This window comes from Vicia villosa, unplaced genomic scaffold, assembly GCF_029867415.1.
Source record: "Vicia villosa cultivar HV-30 ecotype Madison, WI unplaced genomic scaffold, Vvil1.0 ctg.001801F_1_1, whole genome shotgun sequence".
NCBI lineage: Eukaryota > Viridiplantae > Streptophyta > Magnoliopsida > Fabales > Fabaceae > Vicia > Vicia villosa.
Genome location: NW_026705734.1, coordinates 363,369 through 383,694, shown reverse-complemented (window position 1 = coordinate 383,694; position 20,326 = coordinate 363,369). Strand labels below are relative to the sequence as shown.

The 20,326-nt window shown below is 32.7% G+C and overlaps 2 protein-coding genes across 2 annotated transcripts; both read right to left on the bottom strand.

The window, feature by feature from the left end:
• Nucleotides 1-3,279: 3,279 nt before the first annotated feature.
• On the bottom strand, nt 3,280-7,404 carry LOC131636652 (uncharacterized). The gene is made up of 5 exons (XM_058907260.1): nt 6,967-7,404; nt 6,826-6,863; nt 4,442-4,706; nt 4,072-4,355; nt 3,280-3,980 (listed from the first exon to the last, which is right to left on the bottom strand). The coding sequence occupies exons 1-5, from the start codon at nt 7,312-7,314 to the stop codon at nt 3,539-3,541; spliced, it is 1,377 nt and encodes a 458-aa protein (XP_058763243.1). The 5' UTR covers nt 7,315-7,404; the 3' UTR covers nt 3,280-3,538.
• A 4,841-nt stretch (nt 7,405-12,245) lies between these two features.
• On the bottom strand, nt 12,246-15,558 carry LOC131636680 (protein CfxQ homolog). The gene is made up of 6 exons (XM_058907298.1): nt 15,264-15,558; nt 14,219-14,329; nt 14,006-14,104; nt 13,551-13,661; nt 13,018-13,461; nt 12,246-12,908 (listed from the first exon to the last, which is right to left on the bottom strand). The coding sequence occupies exons 1-6, from the start codon at nt 15,399-15,401 to the stop codon at nt 12,372-12,374; spliced, it is 1,440 nt and encodes a 479-aa protein (XP_058763281.1). The 5' UTR covers nt 15,402-15,558; the 3' UTR covers nt 12,246-12,371.
• Nucleotides 15,559-20,326: the final 4,768 nt, after the last annotated feature.

Sequence of the window (20,326 nt, the reverse complement as noted above, 5' to 3'; positions counted from 1 at the left end):
ATTTAACTAATTGATAAATTTAAAATAGCATTATTACTTAGTATTCTTTTCATTTAATACATAATTGTTTTATTTTTAACTGAAATAAATTATAAAGGAACAAAGTAAATTTTAATTAAATTAATAAAAATAAAATTGGAAGGAAATTATAAATTATAAGTTTTAAGCTAAATTATTATTTGAAATTGTGTATGAAAAATAAATTATAACTCGTAATAAAAATATAGTTATTAAATAAATATTTTATTATCATTTAAATTTATAAACTATAAATTATAAACTCAAAATATGTCAAATATATATATATATATATATATATATATATATATATATATATATATATATATATATATATATATATATATATATATATATATATATATATATATATATATATATATATATATATATATATATATATATATATATATATATATATATATATATATATATATATATATATATATATTGATGCATTTGAGACTAGATTACAATTTAATATGATGTGGCTTTGCTTCACTGTAGTTTGGTTGAGAAGTTGTAATCTTGTGACCCATCACCCTACATGTCTTATCAATAGGAAATTTATTTACATTTTTTTTAAGTTTAATTAATTATAGCTTGTTGTCCTCGTATTCATGAAATTAATTTTGTTATTTTAATGAAACAGTTTTAATTTAACGATATATAAATTTTTAAATAACATGAAATTTGTAAAATTTGACAAAACATTGTATATGAACATTTTGTATAATTTCATATACAATATATATATATATATATATATATATATATATATATATATATATATATATATATATATATATATATATATATATATATATATATATATACACACACAACTAAGTTAATAATGGATATTAAATTAATTTTTAGTGCAAAAAAATTAAAATAATTTACTAAATTCGATAATTAAAAAAGTGAAAATAGTTTAGCAAATAAAACGTTTTTTGAAATTAAAAATGACTTAAATTTTCGTATAACAGAAAACAAATTAAAAAAAACATAAATATTGTTTGAATTTAAAAAATATAGATATTTGTCATTTATATTAGTTTATAGCAAATATTATTTAAATTTAAAAAAATATATTTTTTTTGGATCAAAAGAAGAAAATTTTATTTCCAAAATTCACGAAAATACAAAGCCGATCAAAAGATCCAGGGACCACAATGACAAAATAACTTGTCAAACAACTAAAGCTCAAAACGATTAAACTACTTACAGAACTTGCTCAACTTCCTATTACTGCTAGCTCTCTTGATTATAATATCAATCACATCACTACTCTAGAGAGAGACCACATTCTTGTTCTGAAAAAATATCTTGTTTCGAGTTGTCCTAATTGCATATACAGTTTCAGCTATAGCAATTTTTATGATGTTGTTTTTTATACCTTTTCCTCTAACCTTCTGGCACGCCCAACTCAACTTAGAATTCCAGCCCCCCGGACTATGACTCACGGTTATCCACTTGAGTACATCGGATCAGATTTTATGTGTGTAAGTACACTCAAAGAAGAGATGGTTGCAACTTTCATGTAATCCACAAAAAAGCATACTTATTATTAGTAACGACGCCAAAGCGATGAAGTCAGTCTTTGGTGGGCAATCTATCTAGGCAGGTCAACCACGGTATAAATTTAGCTCTCAGTCTCCCCTCTAAACAAGTGATAGATCTTTCTAGTCACATATCTTCCTGTGTTTTGAAATCCCTCTCATTCCTCAGATTGCATAAGGATGTCTTGATGTTTGAACATTGCCTTAAGAGTCCAGGAGCAATTCATACCAGGACAGAAGCTCGCGGGATCCGAATTTTTCAAATAGTACGAGTGTATCCGGTTAATCTACAACTTATCTTTCTTTTCATACACATTCCAAAGGAATTTCCCAATTGTCGTTTTATTCCATTCCAAAAGAGAGATCAAGTTCAAACCTCCTGCAGAGAGAGGGTCACTAATTCGATCCCAGACCACTGGAGCCTTTTTGCTAATCTTTTCCTTGCAGTCCAAAGAAAATTTTAAAAATATTTAAGATTTAATAATTTTTGTTTATCAAATTATATAAATAACTATTTATTATCAAATTATACGAGTCATGTTGTCATGGATATCAAATTTATCATACTTATAGTTACATCTCCCATAATTCTTTATAGACATTAAATAAATCAACTCAAACATTGAATTATCTAATATTAGCATAATCATCTTAATATAAACTTTTCAATAATTTAAAAATAACCAATTTGTTTTATATAGAGATTAATTATATATTCATACAATTTTATAGATATTTGGCATCAATAACATAGGTAAAAGACTTGTATTAGTATATCCTTCAAAGAAGTAACTAAATTGAATACGAGAATGACCAAGTAATGACTTGTATTAGTATATCCTTCAAAGTAGTTTATAATATCAGAACTCTATTGAATATTTTGTTTCAAAAACTATTGAGAATTAAATAAAGCTTGAACAATTTTAATTAATAATATCAATATTTAATGTGCAACAATAATTAGGGAAAGTTGATATGGACCATTCAGTTTTAGCCATAATTGCTATAGCAATGTCCCTAGCATGAGCAACCACTACAAAGTACAAACTAAATCCTTTTATTTTCCCCATCCTAACTGGCAGGCAAGTTAACATGCATTGTTATAGTCTTATATAGACTGTTCATAAGGAAAACTTGATATAGACCATTCATAAATTCATAATAGAAGCAAATGTCCCATTTAATCCCATTTGCATGTTTCATTTAATCCCATTTGCTATAATAATCTATAAAAATGGCTCTTTCTTTAGTTGGATTATCTGAGCAAATGTCCGAACCAAAATATGTTAATGCTATGGGAGCAGGTATGTTGAATACCGGTCTTATAACGTGGACATGCTAATTCATTTAGATGTCTATTTGTCAGGTTGTCCACCTAAACCAGAGAAATTTAAGTCAATCGGATACAAAAAATGATTCAATTCATTGGCATTGGAATTGAATCACTTTCTTGTATCCGATTGACTTCCACAGGTATCGATATTGGGATTGCAGTTCCAAGTACTTCTTGACGAGTTTTAATATGATCAGATTTATAAGTCAGCGTCCCTTTTAAAAATATGAGCAACACCAAATCCCTCGACAGCCCAAACCTCGAGTAAATGATACTGGCGATAACATACAAGTTTATTTGTAAAATGACATGATTAGTTCCATAGAACACTTGAGTTTTACTAAAACTATGTTGAGGTATACCAACTAATACAACAAATGAACACCATTTCAGCATTTGCATATCAGAAAATGCACAATGAAATTTACATATCTCAGTTCATATGGTTACATATTCCCATTTCCATGCCCCATGCACCAAAGAGGCAAGGCTCTTAAAACTTTTGAGTAATGGGAATAGCTAGAATTTTACATTTGTTGATAAAATTTTCATTTTTACATTCATATACAAGTTTTTTTTTTTTTATCCTAATTAGTTATTAGTATGAATTTTCTGAATCCAATGATCATATCATTTTTGAATTACCAACATACTGATTAACTTCTGAGGCTACCTCAGTGACCCAGTCCACTGTGGTGCCGAAGAAAAGCTCCCAAAACCACAGATCCAACGCCAACACGGACGAAAAGATGAGCAACGCTAGTGTCTGATAGCGATTCAACGGCCAACCTGAAGCCTTGGCCATTGTCTTCAGAAATGGAAGTGATCTTGTATTAAGTTTTCTTTTCCTTATGGACCATGCTGTTATCCACTCCACGCCGGACGGGATTAAATCGAACTCCTCCCTCAATCTCCTCCCGAGATCCGGCATGTGGCCACCCCCGTAAAGTATGGCAATTCTATTGTTTCCGTTGTCCAGTGCCGTTCTGAGGGCATCGATTGCAACTCGGTTTCGCTCGCCAATTATAACTGATTTCTCTTCTATATCTGCTGTAGCTTGTGTCAACCTTTACAACAATAGTTTTATCATCAATACTCAAGTTGGTAACTCGACAAAAGTCGGTAGCACCATTCAAAGAGAAAATGAGAGAGACTTACTCGGATGTTAGTCTTTTTGCAAGGAAGATCTTCATGGCGCCACTAAAATCAAGTCTTGACAATGCCTCAATTTCAGGATATTCAGATACTGGACTTTCCACATTTGCACAGACGCTTCCGATGAGAAAAAGGCCAACTAGCGGCATAGGAAGTACACGTGCAGCCCATAAAAGCTTGGATCTCCACGGATCAAGATCTTCTCGAATTGAAGGTTGCAACATCGCCTTTGTAGATTTAAGAGTCATCTTTTTTGCAAAAGAAAAGAAACTTTCACCTTTTGCATCCTTAAATAAAAAAGAGAAAAATTAGATCCGAATAACGGAAAAATGTATTGATCATTACTCATAATCAACTAAAAAATTAGTTTCACCTGGAGTAATCGGAAGGTTTCATAGTCAAGATCCGCATGTTGAAAATTTTCAGACTGGTAATTGAGACAATCTAATTGGAAATCAAGCCTGAGAATTTCAGCCATTTGTCTTTGAATGCATCCCAAAATGGTAAAACCCCTAGAGTGTGATCCTTTTAACCTGTTTATAGGGTTTCTCATATTCGCTAAAGTTTCCCTGCTAGCTACCATTTCATACAGAACGCAATCATAGGATTCGAGCTCCTTTTGGAGGGCCAGAAAATACCTGCTCGTATAAATTAGGATCATCCAAATTAATAGTTGATATTGCTTTGGGAAAAATGTAAAAATATAATAAACAAATTAAGTTGATGCATCGAAAAGCACTTGTATAATTATACTTTCTTATGAGCATAAGCCCAAATGAAAAGTCCATCTCAAAACACTAGTCCTTTGGACTTAGGTGAGACACTCCAATGTTGACCATAAGTTGTTTACAACTCAATTTCTTAACATTTCTAAAATAATAGATACAATGCATAGAATTTATCTTCATTTTCTCTTGAATAATGCCGGAATAACTAAGAGCCTGTTTGGATCGGGTTACTAGAAGTCTAGAACCTATCTACTAACATAAACACTTGTGAGACCCTGACTCAGAGATAGCTTGTGGAACCAGCTTAGGACGTGTCGATAAGTGTATGTTTGGTTTAGTTTTTGAAAGAGCCAATAGCAGTTCTAGAGGTGTATAATTGATTCTAGAATGATTTTGAGGTGTTTGATTCTTCTAAAGTATAATTGATTCTGCCTCCAGAATTGATTATACCTGAAGTTAAAATTTGTAGCTTTTGAGTTTAAAATGTAAAAATATAATAAACAAATTAAGTCGATGCATCGAAAAGCACTTGCATAATCATACTTTCTTATGAGCATAAGCCCAAATGGAAAGTCCATCTCAAAACACTAGTCCTTCGAACTTAGGTGAGACACTCCAATATGTGACTCATAACAATGCACTATCGTTCGATAGGTGACTTCCTCGGCAGCTTATACTCCGCAACACTTAATTCAGTGACAATTTACCAAATTTCCTCCTTGGGGAGAACTAAGAACCCTCCACCGGTCATAACCATTTGTAGGTAGCCCTTTCCGAGAAATCAATCCTCTCAATGAAAGCACCAATCTTAAGAGCATAAGGCCAAAGGGAGAGTCTATCCCAAAAGAGTAGTCCATTAGGTGAGAGGACACCGGTGTCACTTAGGTGAGACTCCCCAATGTGAGAATCATAACATACTCATCGAGCGAAAATCTTAAGGAATGTTAAAAACTAGAAAAGTAGTCATATTCATGACTTCACAAAAGGTGTAGCGAGTCTTTTAGTATCTCAAAAGCTAGTATATTTGTAGTTAGGTTGGGATGCAGTTCATCAAAACACCTCAAAAGGTACATCCAACATTATTCTTAGGAAGAGTTTATATGAAATCATCTAATCACAGATATTTGTATAAGTATCTAGAAGAGTTAACAAAAACAGAAAATGTTATGAACATAAGTTCTTTACAACTCATTTTCTTAACATTTCTAAAATAATAGATACAATGTGTAGAATTTATCTTCACTTTCTCTTGAATAGTGCCGGATAACTAAGAGCCTATTTGGATGGGGTTACTAGAACCTATCTACTAACATAAACACTTATGAGACTCTGACTCTATGAGATAGCTTGTGGAAACAGCTTGGGTCATGTCTATAAGTGTATGTTTGGTTTAGCTTTTGGAAGAGCCAATAGTAGTTCTAGAGGTGTATAATTGATTTTGGAATAGCTTAGGATGTGACTATAAATGTATGTTTGGTTTAGCTTTTGAAAGAGCCAATAGCAGTTCTAGGATTGTATAATTGATTTTGGAATGATTTTGAGATGTTTGATTCATCTAAAGTATAGTTGATTCTACCTCCAGAATTGATTCTACTTGAAGCTAAAATTTGTAGCTTTTGAGTTTAAACTGATTTTTACACTAAAATTTGTTGTTCAACTCACTTTTACATAAATATATCCAAACATAAATTGTTTTACATCGAACTCACTTTTAACCAAAAACTATACAAATTCAATTCAGTCCAAACCAATTCTCGTCACCGCACCACAAAATCAAACACACACTAAGTTGTTTTCAGATGACTTCCATAATCTATCTATGATAGGTTATGAAAACAGCTTATAAATACTATGAAAACAGATTGCCAATTTGACATTATTTTATCTTTTGTTATAGAAATAGCTTAAATATAAGCACTTATATTTCTATTTAGGAGTTTATCCAAAGAGACCCTAACTAAGTTGCTGTTGAAAACTAACAAATCCAAAAAGCAATAAAAGGATAAAGTTCAAGATAGACAATACATACTCTTCATCAGCTATATGAATTGTTGAAATCAAATCAACCTACAACAACAACATCAACAACATAGAGAATGAAGAAACCAATTTAAATAACAAAAAAAACCCAATTGAGATAAACAAAGAAAGACACAAACTTTAAATCAACCTTAACAAAAGGGTTCAAAATGGACCAAGGTAACTTCCTCTTATAGCTAACAACAGCAGTTTGCAAGACACCAGTAGCACCATCAATCCCTTTCTTGAACCGCATGAAATCCGCAATGGAATTGTTCTTAAGAAACCGTTCCGGCGACCCATTGTCTTGTTGAGTGGATGAAGCGGAAGAAGACAAGGGTTTGAGTCTGAGGGTTGCATTTGAAAAGGGAGGTTTTGGGAATCCAACAAGGAAGGAAGGGAAGGTTGTGTTTCTGAAGAGAGTGGAATTGGAAGTGGAAGTTGAAGGAGAATCGGAGAGGAATGAAGAAGATGGTGTTGAAATTGAAGTTAACACCATTTTTGGTTGTTCTGTGCTCTGCAATGTAGAATGGATTTGTGTGAGAGAGGAGTGTTGATAGCCAGAAAAATTGGATTTTTTTTGGGAATTCACCGATATGAAAAACTGATTTTACTATATTGGGTAACTTCATTTGAATACTAGCACTACATTCACCCTTATTATTATTTTATGTTTTTTAGGTATATTTTTTCAAACTAATATGAATTTGAAAGCAATCTTTTAAAAATCGGACCGGTCATCAAATCGGTGAGGATATTGGGTCACTGGTTCATTGGTTGAATTATTGGGTTATTGGTCGAATCTCATGATTAATCGAATAACTCAGTTGAATAAATTGGTCTCTATTGCAATACTATATATTTATTAAATCGATCGAATCGGATGACTTAGTCTTTAAAAAATATCACAACACCTACAAAATTTTACAATTTTAAAATATCGTAATTTCACATGTTTATTTTTTACATTCAAATTTTAAATATAATCATCACTCACGACAAAACAATACAAAATGTAAATTTAAATAAATTTTAAACCAAGTCTAATTGTAAACAGAGGAAAAGTTGTTCCAAATAAGGTTTGAATAGAGTCTAATGATATTTTTTATAAAAAAAATCATGAAAACGGCGTCGTTTTGTGCGGAAAAAAAGAGAGTATGCATTTGAACCACTGGTTTTCTAAAACCGCCGGTTCATTGGATTTTTCCAGTTTTGACCGGTTTTAGCAGGTTCTCACTGGTTCAATAGCATATCTGGTCCAGCCATCAGACCAGACCGATGACCCCTCCAGTTCCCAGCCGACTGATCGGTTCGATTCGGTTTTTAAAACACTCTTTCAAAGCTTGAATTTAATCTTGAGATTGAAATACGAATGATTTTGTTTAAGTAAACACATATCTCTCTCTTCACATTTTCATTTTTGCAAAAGAGTAAAAATAGAAAATATGAAAATAGGGTTCTCATATACAATTACAGAACATATTCCCCACATTTTTTAGTCTTCTCATTGCATTTATCCAAAGCTTATCACATCGCTACTCCGCTGCATTGCACTTATTTAAAACTCTTCTATATTCTATCGCTAAAGTGCTTATTCTCTTTTCTTTTGTATTTCACATTAATGCATTCTTGTAATTAATAACAATAATTAATGAGCATGGGTGTGTTTTAAAATAACAAGAAAATATATTTGTAAAGTCTTGGAGTAGCCAATTTATTTTTGAATTCGGAAATAGATAACGATTAGTGAAGTGTTATAGTAGGCACTTTGTTTTTTGAATTTGGAAATAGAAAACACTTGTGAAATGCTGCAGTATGCGGTTTGTTTTTTGAATTTGGAAATAAGCAACGACTTGTGAAGTGCTGCAGTAGGCTGTTTGTTTTTTGAATTCGGAAATAGAAAACGCTTTGTGAAGAGTTGGAGAATGCAAACATAAATAGGCAGTGCTTCTAAAGTGTTGCAGTAGGGAAAAAGTTATAACACTAAGCAAAAAGTGTTGATAAGAATTTATTGACTATTTACTGACTACTAAGGTAACTTAAATAACAAGTTAACTTAAATAGCAAGCTAACTTAAAAATTTGAGTTAACAGACTTGCTCAATTCGACATGCTAACAACATAGCATATTTCGACAATTATATGCTTGAACGGACTTCGGCTACGGTTTGCAAGACTTTGACTTCTGTTGAACTAACCCTTGTCGGGAGTAGAGTTCGATTCAATTATAGATGCTTTTGTTTAAGAAAACACCTCTCTCTCTCAATCTCTCTCTCTCTCTCTCTTCACATTTCCATTTCTGTAAAAGAACAAAAATAGAGAATATAAAAAAAGGGAACTCATATATGATTACAGAGAGATTTCTCCATATTTTTGTTAAGATATTATTGGGATTTGTTGAGATATTATTGGGATTGATATTATTAATATAATATCCAATCTAATCTAACAATATCAAATATAATCTAAGTTGTGTAAGTCCAAGCCCAATCAGGATTGTATATAAATAGTCATAGTCTGTATCATTATTTGTACAATTCAATTCAATAATATAATCCTTATTTCCTTTATTCTCTCTATTCTCTCTATTCTCTCCTCACTAAAAGTGTCCCACGCACTAACAATTTTCTATCCAAAACTTATCACATCTCTACTACATTGCATTGCACTTATTTGAAACTCTTCTCTATTCATTGGTAAGTTGCTCATTCTCTTTTCTTTTTTATTTTACATGCATGCATTGTTATAATTAATAAAAAATAATTAATGAGCATGGATGTGTTCTAAAATAACAAGAAAATATACTTGTAAAATGTTGCGGAAGAAAATTTATTTTTGAATTCGGAAATAGGAAACGACTTGTGAAGTGTTGCAGTAGGCAGTTTATTTTTTGAATTAAGAAATAGACAATGACTTGTGGAGTGCTACAGTAGACAATTCGTTTTTTGAATTTGGAAATAGACAACAACTTGTGAAGTGCTGCAGTAGGCGGTTTGTTTTTTGAATTCGGAAATAGGAAACACTTTGTGAAGTGTTGGAGAATGTAGTCAGAAATAGGCAGTGCTTCTAAAGTATTGTAGTAGGCGAAAAGTTGTAACACTAAACAAAAAGTGTTGACTGGAATATTCTAGATATTCCTGTGCGTTGACTTTAAGACATTTGAGAGTGATTGAAATACTACTAGAAAAGTGATTTCGTTCACGGTTTCAGCCTTGATCCATTTGACATAGAAACTAATTTCTAATAATCTAATTGTATTACATATAATGGCAATCGAGGTTTATGTTTCAAGCATCAAAGTGTTGAACCAAGACAAGATGTTTTTCCTCCTTACTGCCTTGAAGATCTTTTATTTGTGATTAATATTTGTTGTAACGAGAGCCGTCAAGAAAGTTTTAACTATGAGAAAGATTGAGTTTCTTGAACAAACACAAGAATCCTTCAGTTTTATGAAAGAGAGAGAAGAGGAAAAAAAGAAGAAATCAGGATTGGTGATAACTATTTTACTATTCACTTTCTTAATTAAGGTTAAAAGATTACAAGTGAATAACAACAACCAATGCTCTTTCAACAACCTGAGAGAACCGGACTATTTATAGACTACTAAGCTAACTTAAACAACAAGCTAACTTAAACAATTAAGCTAATAACCGGTCAAATTCGACATGCTAACAACATAACATATTTCGACAATTGCATGCTTGAACGGACTTCAACTACAGTTTGCAAGACTTCGACTTCTGTCGAACCAACCCTTGTTGAGACTAGAGTTCAATCCAATTACCATACTATTAAAGGATTCTACTTTAAAGAAATGATAACAATTATCTATGATGATGAAAGGTATACAATTAATTCATAATGTTTTATCCAGGGTCGGTCCTGGCTTTTTAAAGGCCCTAGACAAATCATATAAATTGAGTCTCTAATAAAAAACTGAGCAACTAATCTTGATTTTTTTTTAGTTTTATTTTTTCCTTTCGTGGCAGAGAGAGGAGAAGGTCATAGAGTTAGACTAAAAGAAGAACGGTGGTCGTGGTTGTTATCGGAGTTGGTGGCGACGTAGTGCGGTGGTTGGCACGTGGGAAACAAAAGTTCGACGGTGAAAAACTAAAACGAGATAGACACGTTAAAGTATGAATGCGTATTGACATCGATGTAATCAAATCAAATCATTGCATTGGATTATATGATTGTATGATAAATTTGTAAATATTTAATTATGAATAGTATTCAAATTTATTTTTAAAAATTAAAATAAAACTTAAAAATTATAAACAACAATAATTGCTAAAGAAATAATTTTAAATATTTCGATAGAGTCTCTAAACTTTAAGAGCCTCAAAATTTTACTAAAATCGATATATAAGTATAAGGGATGCTAAACTAATTTTACATCATTATAAAATGTCACGCCTCTTATCACTAGGCTAGCCTTTCATCGTTTTATAATTTTAGTTATCATAGTATTTAATATTTATTTTATATTAATTTTTTTAACCGATTTTTTGAAGCCTTGGACCTGGTTGCCCTGACCCAAAGTCGGTCTTTGCTCTATCAAAAACTATATTTCTATCTAAATTATTAATCTCAAAACTTTTTCCATTATATTTTATCAGGATCATCCTTCTATCTAAATAAAGTAACTTCGGAAGAAATTAAAGATGACAACAACAAAAATTATTTTAAATGCCCAAATCATTCAAAATATATTATCAATAGTTTTGTCAAAATACACTATTGCGTTTTATGGTAAATACTCTTCATATTACTTTTGACAAACTAAAGGATCTTAGAAATACTCCTATTATTTTTGAGGTGTACTCCTTCTAGTTATTAATATGAGGCGTACCACTTAAAATTTAATATAATTTTTTTAATTATTATAAACTAAATATTTAAAAAATTTAAAATTTTATATAGCTATTTTACAAGCTAGTGGTGTGATTACTTGTTAGAATATGGGTCAATCATTGTTAGTTTTTAATTGTATTTTAATTTATTTTCTAATGAGAGACACTTTAGCCGATTTAATCATCACTCTTCTGATTTGTCACGATGTTAATTATTTGTTTTAATTATGTGAATTGATGTTTTTGTCTTAAGCTTGTTGGTTTTGCTTTTAGGCAATAACCTCTTGTTTTAAGCATGTTTTTTCTTGTTAATGTGTCTTATTATTGGCTTCCACGCAATCTCCAAGATTAGTATTTCTACTACGTTTTTTTTTTAATCATGTAGACTAGTCGCAAGTTCAAATCGATGTTCTGCAACGGTTCATATTCAGCTATCAATTGAACTGACTTTTCAGCTATCAATTGAACTGACTTAACATAACAAGACTGACTATTAAATAGCTAATTGAAATACTTTAGGACAAAATTAAGAGTTATTACTGCCCTATTAAAATGAATATAACCTACAAAGAATACAATGAAAGATAATAAAAGCCAAGTGCATCAATAGAATCTACATAACATTATCAATTACACAAAAACCTTTTCAAAGAATGGTGAATATTAAATGAATCTCTTCAAAATATCTAATTGCCTAACAATGGTTACTGTGACAATAGGCCAAGACCTGCTTCTAAATCTTCCAATGTAATGGTAAGAAGTTCTTCTGTATCTATACAGTCATAACTAAGTCTTAGATCCAAACTTTCTCTTGCATTAACCAACATGGTATCGACCAAACCGCCGTTCGCTTCCTTACGTTGTTTTTCGGTCGTTTCCCTTTCTATCAAGGCTGATATAGCTTCTATACTGCATTCAGAATGCAACTTAAATCCAAATAGCAAACTATCTTCTGATAAGTTGCTCATCTTGATGTGAAGGATTGTTGCTAGTTCCTCTGAACTGAAATCGATAAAATGAAAAAACTTGGTCACCCTTCTGCAAAAACCTTCGTTGGAAGCTATTACTCGTTTCATCGGTTCGCTGTACCCTGCAAATATTACTACGATTTTTCCACTGTCCATGACTGACATTATCTCCTCCAGGGCTTCCAATCCGTAGTCCTTATCGTCTGCCTTCTGCATTGGTATCAGTCTATAAGCTTCGTCGACAAAAAGAATTCCCCCTTCTGCTTGTTGGATCTGTATAAAACATGATTATCGATCGAATCGAGAATCAAATCGTAGAAAAAGAATTTCAAAAGCCTGGTGAAAATGTACAAGAAAAAGAATTTCAAAGCCAATAACGTACCTTCCTCCTGGTTTTCGGACCAGTATGACCAACAAACTCGCCAACTAAATCTGTCCGTTGAACTTCTGTCACTTTATCAGTAGGTAGAATTCCTACCAAATGAAGTAATCTCCCGAGGATCCGTGCAACCATAGTTTTACCTGTTCCAGGATTTCCGAGAAAGGCCATATGAGGGGGTCGTCTAGTGCCAACATGCAGACCAAGAGCTCTACGCCTCTCATCCAAAAGCATGCCTTTCGCCCACTTCCGCAGTTGTATTTTTAGATCATATAGACCTACAATATTTGAGAGTTCCTTTTCAAGTTCATCCATCTTAGCTTTGGTTTCACCGCACGCTTCAATAGCTCGTCTCTTTCTCTGCTCTTCAAGATGCTGGTTTAATAGTTGCCTAAGCTTCTCATTTCCAGGGCCTTGTGAAAGATGATTCAAAGGCGTCATTTCCTCCTGCAATTCATAGGCTTTAATCTAAGCATCTACTGTGATTGACCGAAAAGCTATTCAGCAAAAATAAAATTAGAGATAAAATTTAATACATTGTCCTTTGCACTGCAATCTGCGTTATGTTCAAGCAGTGTTTTCACAGTTAAGAATTCTTCGGCTCTTAATGAGTGCCAAACTGCAAGGTGCAAGGGTGTCATACCATTCTGCAAGAAAAAGGTCATAACAAACTTTTCAATGAATTATTACGAAGCATAAAAACAATTCTTGTTTGATTTTTAACTAGATTATTTGAACTTTCTTATTTGAGCTTATCTACTAGCATAAACACTTGAGAATTTGTTTGGTAGAGCTTATGGAAATAGCTTATGATATTTACATAGGTTGTTTTCAGCATATTTCTATAAACTCTCCAAGATAACTTATGAAAACTGTTTGATTTGATCTTATCTTCTGCTATAGAACTAACTTATACATAAGCACTTATATGACAAGCGTTTATAACATAAGCTTTTAATTAAAGGATAAATGAAGCGAGAGAAAAAGCTACATTTGCTCTTGCTTCCACAGAAGCGCCGTGCGCAAGAAGTAACTGTGCTGCTTCACTACATCCGTTCTTTGCTGCCATGTGCAATGGTGTTTCTCCATACTGCCGAAGTGATATAAAGAAAAGTTTTGACAATTACAAACAATAACCAGAACTCTAGATCATACATGTAAAAATTCGAACAATAACTTGAATAGAAAAATTGATGGCACCAACCATATTCTTAGCCTCTATCTCGACTCTCTCTGATCCTTGCCACTCAAGAAGAAATTTAACTATCTCAGCCCTATTGTTACCTGCAGAAACGTGAAGAGGTGTTTGTGCCATCTGCATTCAAAACAGGTAAGATCTTAGCATATAATTCGAATTCAAGATAAACCAAAAAGTAATAAATCACAATGCAGGTACATAACTACACAGATCCGGATCTGCTGCAGTAAAAAAACACGCAGTTAGACACGTTAATCAATCTCAGCCATCAATTTGAAATCGGTCAACCAAGATCAATAACCGTGTCCCACAGTTACTACATGGAATCCAAATCAATAGTATAAACCCGAAAGGATCAATGTCACATCTATGTCACATAAACCCCAGAAGAATCTTCAACCAAATACATAAAAATCAATTGCCATTAAGACATACTCTCCTAAGCAATCTCTAGTGTGGCTAACCTATTCAAAACCAAAGGCACCATGCATATCTCGCATTTTTCTTTTGATCAATCAATTAAGCATTTTGCATTGTAAAAAAATACAAACAATTCTAATCCAACGGGACCAATCCCACTGACCACCTGCGGAATTGTTAGCACCTAGTAGTATTAGAATCCGAGACCTTGAGAGGATCAGACTCTCGTTTCTCAAATCTTCAACAACGGGTCAACCCTTGGGGTTAGCAATAATCAATCTACGTAGCACTGACACATTAGATTGAACACCAAAATGTGTACTTAATCAAATTACACAGTGTTGATTAAGCCACAAGTTATTATTACCAAGAAGATCTAAATCAAATTCAAATCATTCCAAATCCTCAATTCACAATCACAACACAAGCATGAACATTTTTTCTTAAAGATCTGATATTTTAAAAAGTTCAGAAAGATCATACAAAAAAAAAAAGTACAACAACAATAACAATAACAAAAAAAGATGAAATTTTGGAGATACCCAATTGGTGGAAATGAAGGGATAACAAAAAAAGATGAAATTTTGGAGATACCCAATTGATAGAAATGAAGGGAAAATGGAAATCTTACAACAGGGTTTCTCTCATTGAGAAGATTAGGATTGTCACGGAGTAGCTTCTGAAGTCCGATAAGATCACCTGAGAGAGCACATGCATGGATTGTAGGTGGTTTTGCAGGCCTTGACCTTTGATCTTGAGACCTATTCATTCTGAATTTCTCAGAGAAGAAGAAGAAAGTGAGAAAGAAGAGAGAGAAAGAAGAGAGAGAAAGAGAGTGTATTGTTGTCGTTGTTGTTGTTTAATATTAAGAGCTAAATCTGCGGCGTAAAAGTGTTTGATGGCACACAGAAAATTGCGAGTCCTACTATAACGCGTCCTTAAATCCATCCAAAATCAAATCTTTCCATAATATTAGCTTTTTCATATTTTCACATTACACCCCTTCTCTTTTAACACCTAACAACTCTTCATCTAATATATTAAATGTTAGTTTAAATATTTTTCTTTTCATATTTAAATATTTCATACGAGAAATTTAATATTAAATTAGAATTATTTTAGCGTTAAAGATAGCGAAACATTTAGGAAGACTTGTTTTTGTGTAATTGTTGGTTAATATGTTTGTGCTCTAATTGTAAATAAAGATAGTGGCATTCTCTCGTAAACATTGATATCATTATAAAAGTTGCAAGATGAATCTAGGATAAAAGCATAGTGTTGAAGGTTATGGGATGATTATGTGATAAAAGCTATGTTGTTATTTGAACTCTAAAGGAGAAATTCTTGGAGACTCGGGTAAGCTTTATGGTTTAAAGTCGAACTAGTATAATTTCTTGTATGTTCTTTCATTTTCTTTATCTCTTTATATTTTTGTTATTTATTCTTCGACGCATAGTTTGTGTTTCTTCTCGTTTCTATAAATCAATCAAGTATAATCAATTTTTTATATTAAGTTTTAAAAATGTTTTTTTTATCAAAATTCACCCCCTGTTGTGTTTGAATTCACGTGGATAACAGAGGTATTAAATCCTTAGTTTGGCTTGGTGAGAGAGCGGAAAATGGATCTTGTATTGGAGCTTATAATATGATGTGAGAAATTACATTTATCAAGGAAATTGTTGGGTACAATTGTGAGTGGTTAAGTCTCACATCTTCTATGAATGAGTGAAATGTTGGATTTATAAGAGATGTGACACGTTTTGGGTGGAGGATATGGTCTCTCTCTCTCTCTCTCTCTCTCTCTCTCTCTCTCTCTCTCTCTCTCTCTCTCTCTCTCTCTCTCTCTCTCTCTCTCTCTCTCTCTCTCTCTCTCTCTCTCTCGTGGTCTTAGAGCATAAGGATGGTTGTTGCTTCTAACTTCACTGAACTTCTAACTAAGTGGTATTAAAGCTTACTACTTCTTTAAACTTCCAACTAAGTGGTATCAAAGCCTAAATCCTATTTAAAGATTAATCATCTCAAGAGGTAGAATGACCTTGAATAGTTCACTAAACAAGCCTCCATCTTTCGATGGTTAAGGGTATTCAAAAAGAGAAAATGAAAAAATGTATTGAAATGATGGATTGTGATATATGGGTTGGTGTTAAAAATGGTCAATTTTTTCTCAGACATCAAGATGATAGTTGTGGAAAATAAACATAAAAATCTATAGCCCGAAGAAAAAAAGAAAAAATGCAGTGTAATTTGAAAGTTAAAATTATCATCACCCATTGTTTTATGCATGAATGTGTATTTAAGTGTTTCACACTATAATATTGCCAAAGAAATATGAGACACCCTTCAAATTACTTATGAAGGAACAATTGAGAAAAGGTGGCTAAAATGAACACATTAACCTGTGAGTATGATCTATTTAAAAAGAAACATGGAAAAAATATTCAAGACATAGAAAAATAGTTTATTCCTATTTTTATTCATTTAAGAACTCTTAAGTAAAAAAAAATTAAAATGAAGTTTTAATTAACAAAGTCCTTATATGTTTAAATTACAATTGGCAACCTAAAGTCAGTGCAATTAATGAATCTAAAGATTTATTTCTATGGATTTAACTACTTTATTTGGTAAATTCCAGAAACAACAACTAAATTTTATTCCACTAAGTGGGATCATCTACATGGATCAACTTCCGCCGTAATATTCTATCAGGGCCATGCTCTTATCCAAATTGTTAATCTCACGACCTTTATTAATAACTTCTCTTATATTTTTCCTATGTCTTCCTTTACCTCTAACTATTTGACTTATCTCCATATGATCTACTCTCTTTATCGTATAGTCTACATGTTTTCTCTCTACATGCCCTAACCACCAAAGTTTATGTTTTGCCTGTTTTTCAATTATAGCTGTGATGCCAATACTCTCTCTAATATTGTCATTTCTGATCTTACCACATATCCAATTCAACATATGCATGTGAGGCAGAAAATTCAACTATCTCAATCATATGCTTTCTCAAAATCCACCTTAAGATTAAGGCAAATCCTTTTAGATTTCTTAGCCAAATCGGTCACCTCATTAATAGCCACCACTCTATTAACCAACATTCTCCCTTATAGAAAAGCCTATTGATTAAGGAAAATGATTGTATCCACCACTAACCCATGTCTAATGGTCAACCCTTTAACCCCTAGTTTGTATAGAGACCCTACCAAAGAAATGGGCCTAAACTATCCTAGATAAAAATGAGAGTTTACCTTGGGGGATTAGATTCATAAAGTAAGATATAAAAGTATGAGGTAGAGACGCAAATCGATGAAATTGATCAAACATAATCCCAAGTTAACTCTTAAGAAGTCCCATAATTTCTTTTGGAAGGAAAACTTAAAACCATATGTGCCTTGTCTTGTATAACGATCACACGTGGAAACTGTCCAATCTAGCTCCTTGAGACTAAAGGAAACCAACAAACAAAGGTTATCATTAAGTGAAAGAGAGCGAAAGAAATGTTGAACATGCGACTTCTTACACAAGAGGGGGTGAATTATGTAAGTTTAAAACAATATCATTTGAGAAATCAGAGTTTGAAAAAATTTCAAAATAATTGAGTAAATAAGCAACGAAAAAATAAAAGAGATAAGGGAAAGAAAAGAATACCAGAGAATTATACAGGTTCGGCCTTAAAGTAACATACTCCTCTCACCACGAATTATTCTTGAGAGCATCCACTAAAACTTGAGAGCTTTTAGAAGGGTGTGCCCACAAACTCCCTTATATAAGGAAATGAAATTTTTAGGCTAACTTCTAACCAAAAAGTGAACAACGCTTAGATCGGCTAGTCTCTAAAAAAACTGAGATTTTGCATAACCTATTCTCGAACCAAGACAGAGTTTTGAATTGACTACCCTTTGAACCACATCGAGTTTAACACAGGGTGACCACAAACTGTACTGAGATTTTTTCCGGGCTCGAGCCTATTGAGCTTTTACACCTGGATAAAATCAAGAATCAAGAGAGATTTTAACCGGAATGATCTCAAACTGATAGAAATTTTAATCGGGCTGAGCTCAAGAACGGTTGTGGAAATTTTTTATTGGTTGATCTTCATGAACTAAGAGAGAGATTTTTCTCCAAAGCTAAGCTCACGAACCAAATAAAGACTTTCCAAGATAATCCCCTAAGAAAAAAGAAGAGGTTTAACTAGTTAAGTTCATCAGATTACTTCATGAAAGATTAAACCTTATTGAGCTTTGTAAGTCTTAAATTAATTCATGTTGGTTAACATCATTTAAGAGTTTGAAAGATTAAACCACCGATGATCCTTAAAATCTAAGTCTTCACTTGAAAGTCATTCGACTATAATGTTGACTTTAAACAAATGTCTTAATCTTCAAGAGCATGACTTGATTCAACAGGGTAGCTTGATCAACCATCTTCTACATCTTTAATTGCCTGAGCTACCTTTAGGAGTTGCTTGACTTCAAGTGTTATTGTCATCAAAACTAAGAATCTACTAATTGACTTGTATTTTTGTTATCCATAAGCTTCGTTATCTTATATCACTTTTTTACTATACCTGAAAGCACATAGATCCAAACACAACATCATACAAACAAGACCTACCCAAATTAGGTTTTCTAAATAAACTCAGTGAAATGATTCACTACCTCTTGTCTAATGTCCGACACCCATTAAATCCACACATTTTCAGCCATAAGAGTTATGATGGTATTCTTTCTACTTCTAATTTTAACATAAGCAAGCTAGCAACCCGAATTAGAATCACTCTCCTTAAGCCATTTAGTCCTAGATCTTTGAACTAGATAAGAGTGTGTAATCCTAAGCAAGGACCACAAATCCACAATCTCTTTGAATTTTGACTCAACCTCAGCAATAGATGAGGCCTAAAATCAGTCAAAAAATCCACCATATTCACTAGGGGTGGCAAACGGGCATGCGTGCCCCGTTTAGGCCCGCTCTACAAAATCCTGCACGAAAAGGGCGGGGAAGGGCGGACCTAGTTGTGGGTCCAGACCTAAAACATTAGCTCGTTCCACACTAAAAATGAGGACGGGGCGGTGAGCCTGCGGGCACAACACCTTTTAAGCCAAAAATACATAAATTTATGTTAAAGCTCGTGTATGCAAAAGTCCGCAAAAATAAGGCAAGGTAGAGAGGACACATTAGAAAGTGTAAGTCTACATCGTTGGCCAGTCCCCCCGCACTAAAGTGGGGGCAAAATAGGTATGCCCTATGGGTCAGGCTCGTTTGCCACCCCTAATATTCACCTCCTTTTTGAACTTTTCTATCTGAATCAAGAATTCCAAAATAACTATTTATTCCAAGATTTAAGCGCCAATTTGAGAGTTTTTAACTTCTCATTCAAAACAAAAGCTTACCAACTATGAATCTTACAATTATTCCAAAAGGAAACCACTAGATCAAAAAAGACTACAATGGGATGAATAACGATTATTAAATCTTAAGGGTCTGGGGCACCACAATTGATTAAAGTACTAGAAACATCCATTGAGAGAGCCCATTGATAAGCCCCGCCCTAGTAATCCCAACACCCACTAAACATTCAAACACGATTAATTCGACTAACGACCCCATTCTTAGGTCGGAACCAATTGAACTTTCTCCTAAGCCAAGGTAAGTCTATAAGCTCTATTAGAGTGATAAAGTTTGAAAAAT

Excerpts from the sequence above, each read along its gene's own strand:
- LOC131636652 (XM_058907260.1), bottom strand. The coding sequence starts at position 7,314 with ATGGTGTTAACTTCAATTTCAACACCATCTTCTTCATTCCTCTCCGAT. Across the intron at positions 6,864-6,966 it reads TTTTGAACCCTTTTGTTAAG|GTTGATTTGATTTCAACAAT; the intron begins GTTGATTTAAAG and ends TTGTTGTTGTAG. Across the intron at positions 4,707-6,825 it reads ATTCATATAGCTGATGAAGA|GTATTTTCTGGCCCTCCAAA; the intron begins GTATGTATTGTC and ends TTATACGAGCAG.
- LOC131636680 (XM_058907298.1), bottom strand. The coding sequence starts at position 15,401 with ATGAATAGGTCTCAAGATCAAAGGTCAAGGCCTGCAAAACCACCTACA. Across the intron at positions 13,662-14,005 it reads CTGTGGAAGCAAGAGCAAAT|AATGGTATGACACCCTTGCA; the intron begins GTAGCTTTTTCT and ends TTTTTCTTGCAG. Across the intron at positions 12,909-13,017 it reads GTCCGAAAACCAGGAGGAAG|ATCCAACAAGCAGAAGGGGG; the intron begins GTACGTTATTGG and ends TGTTTTATACAG.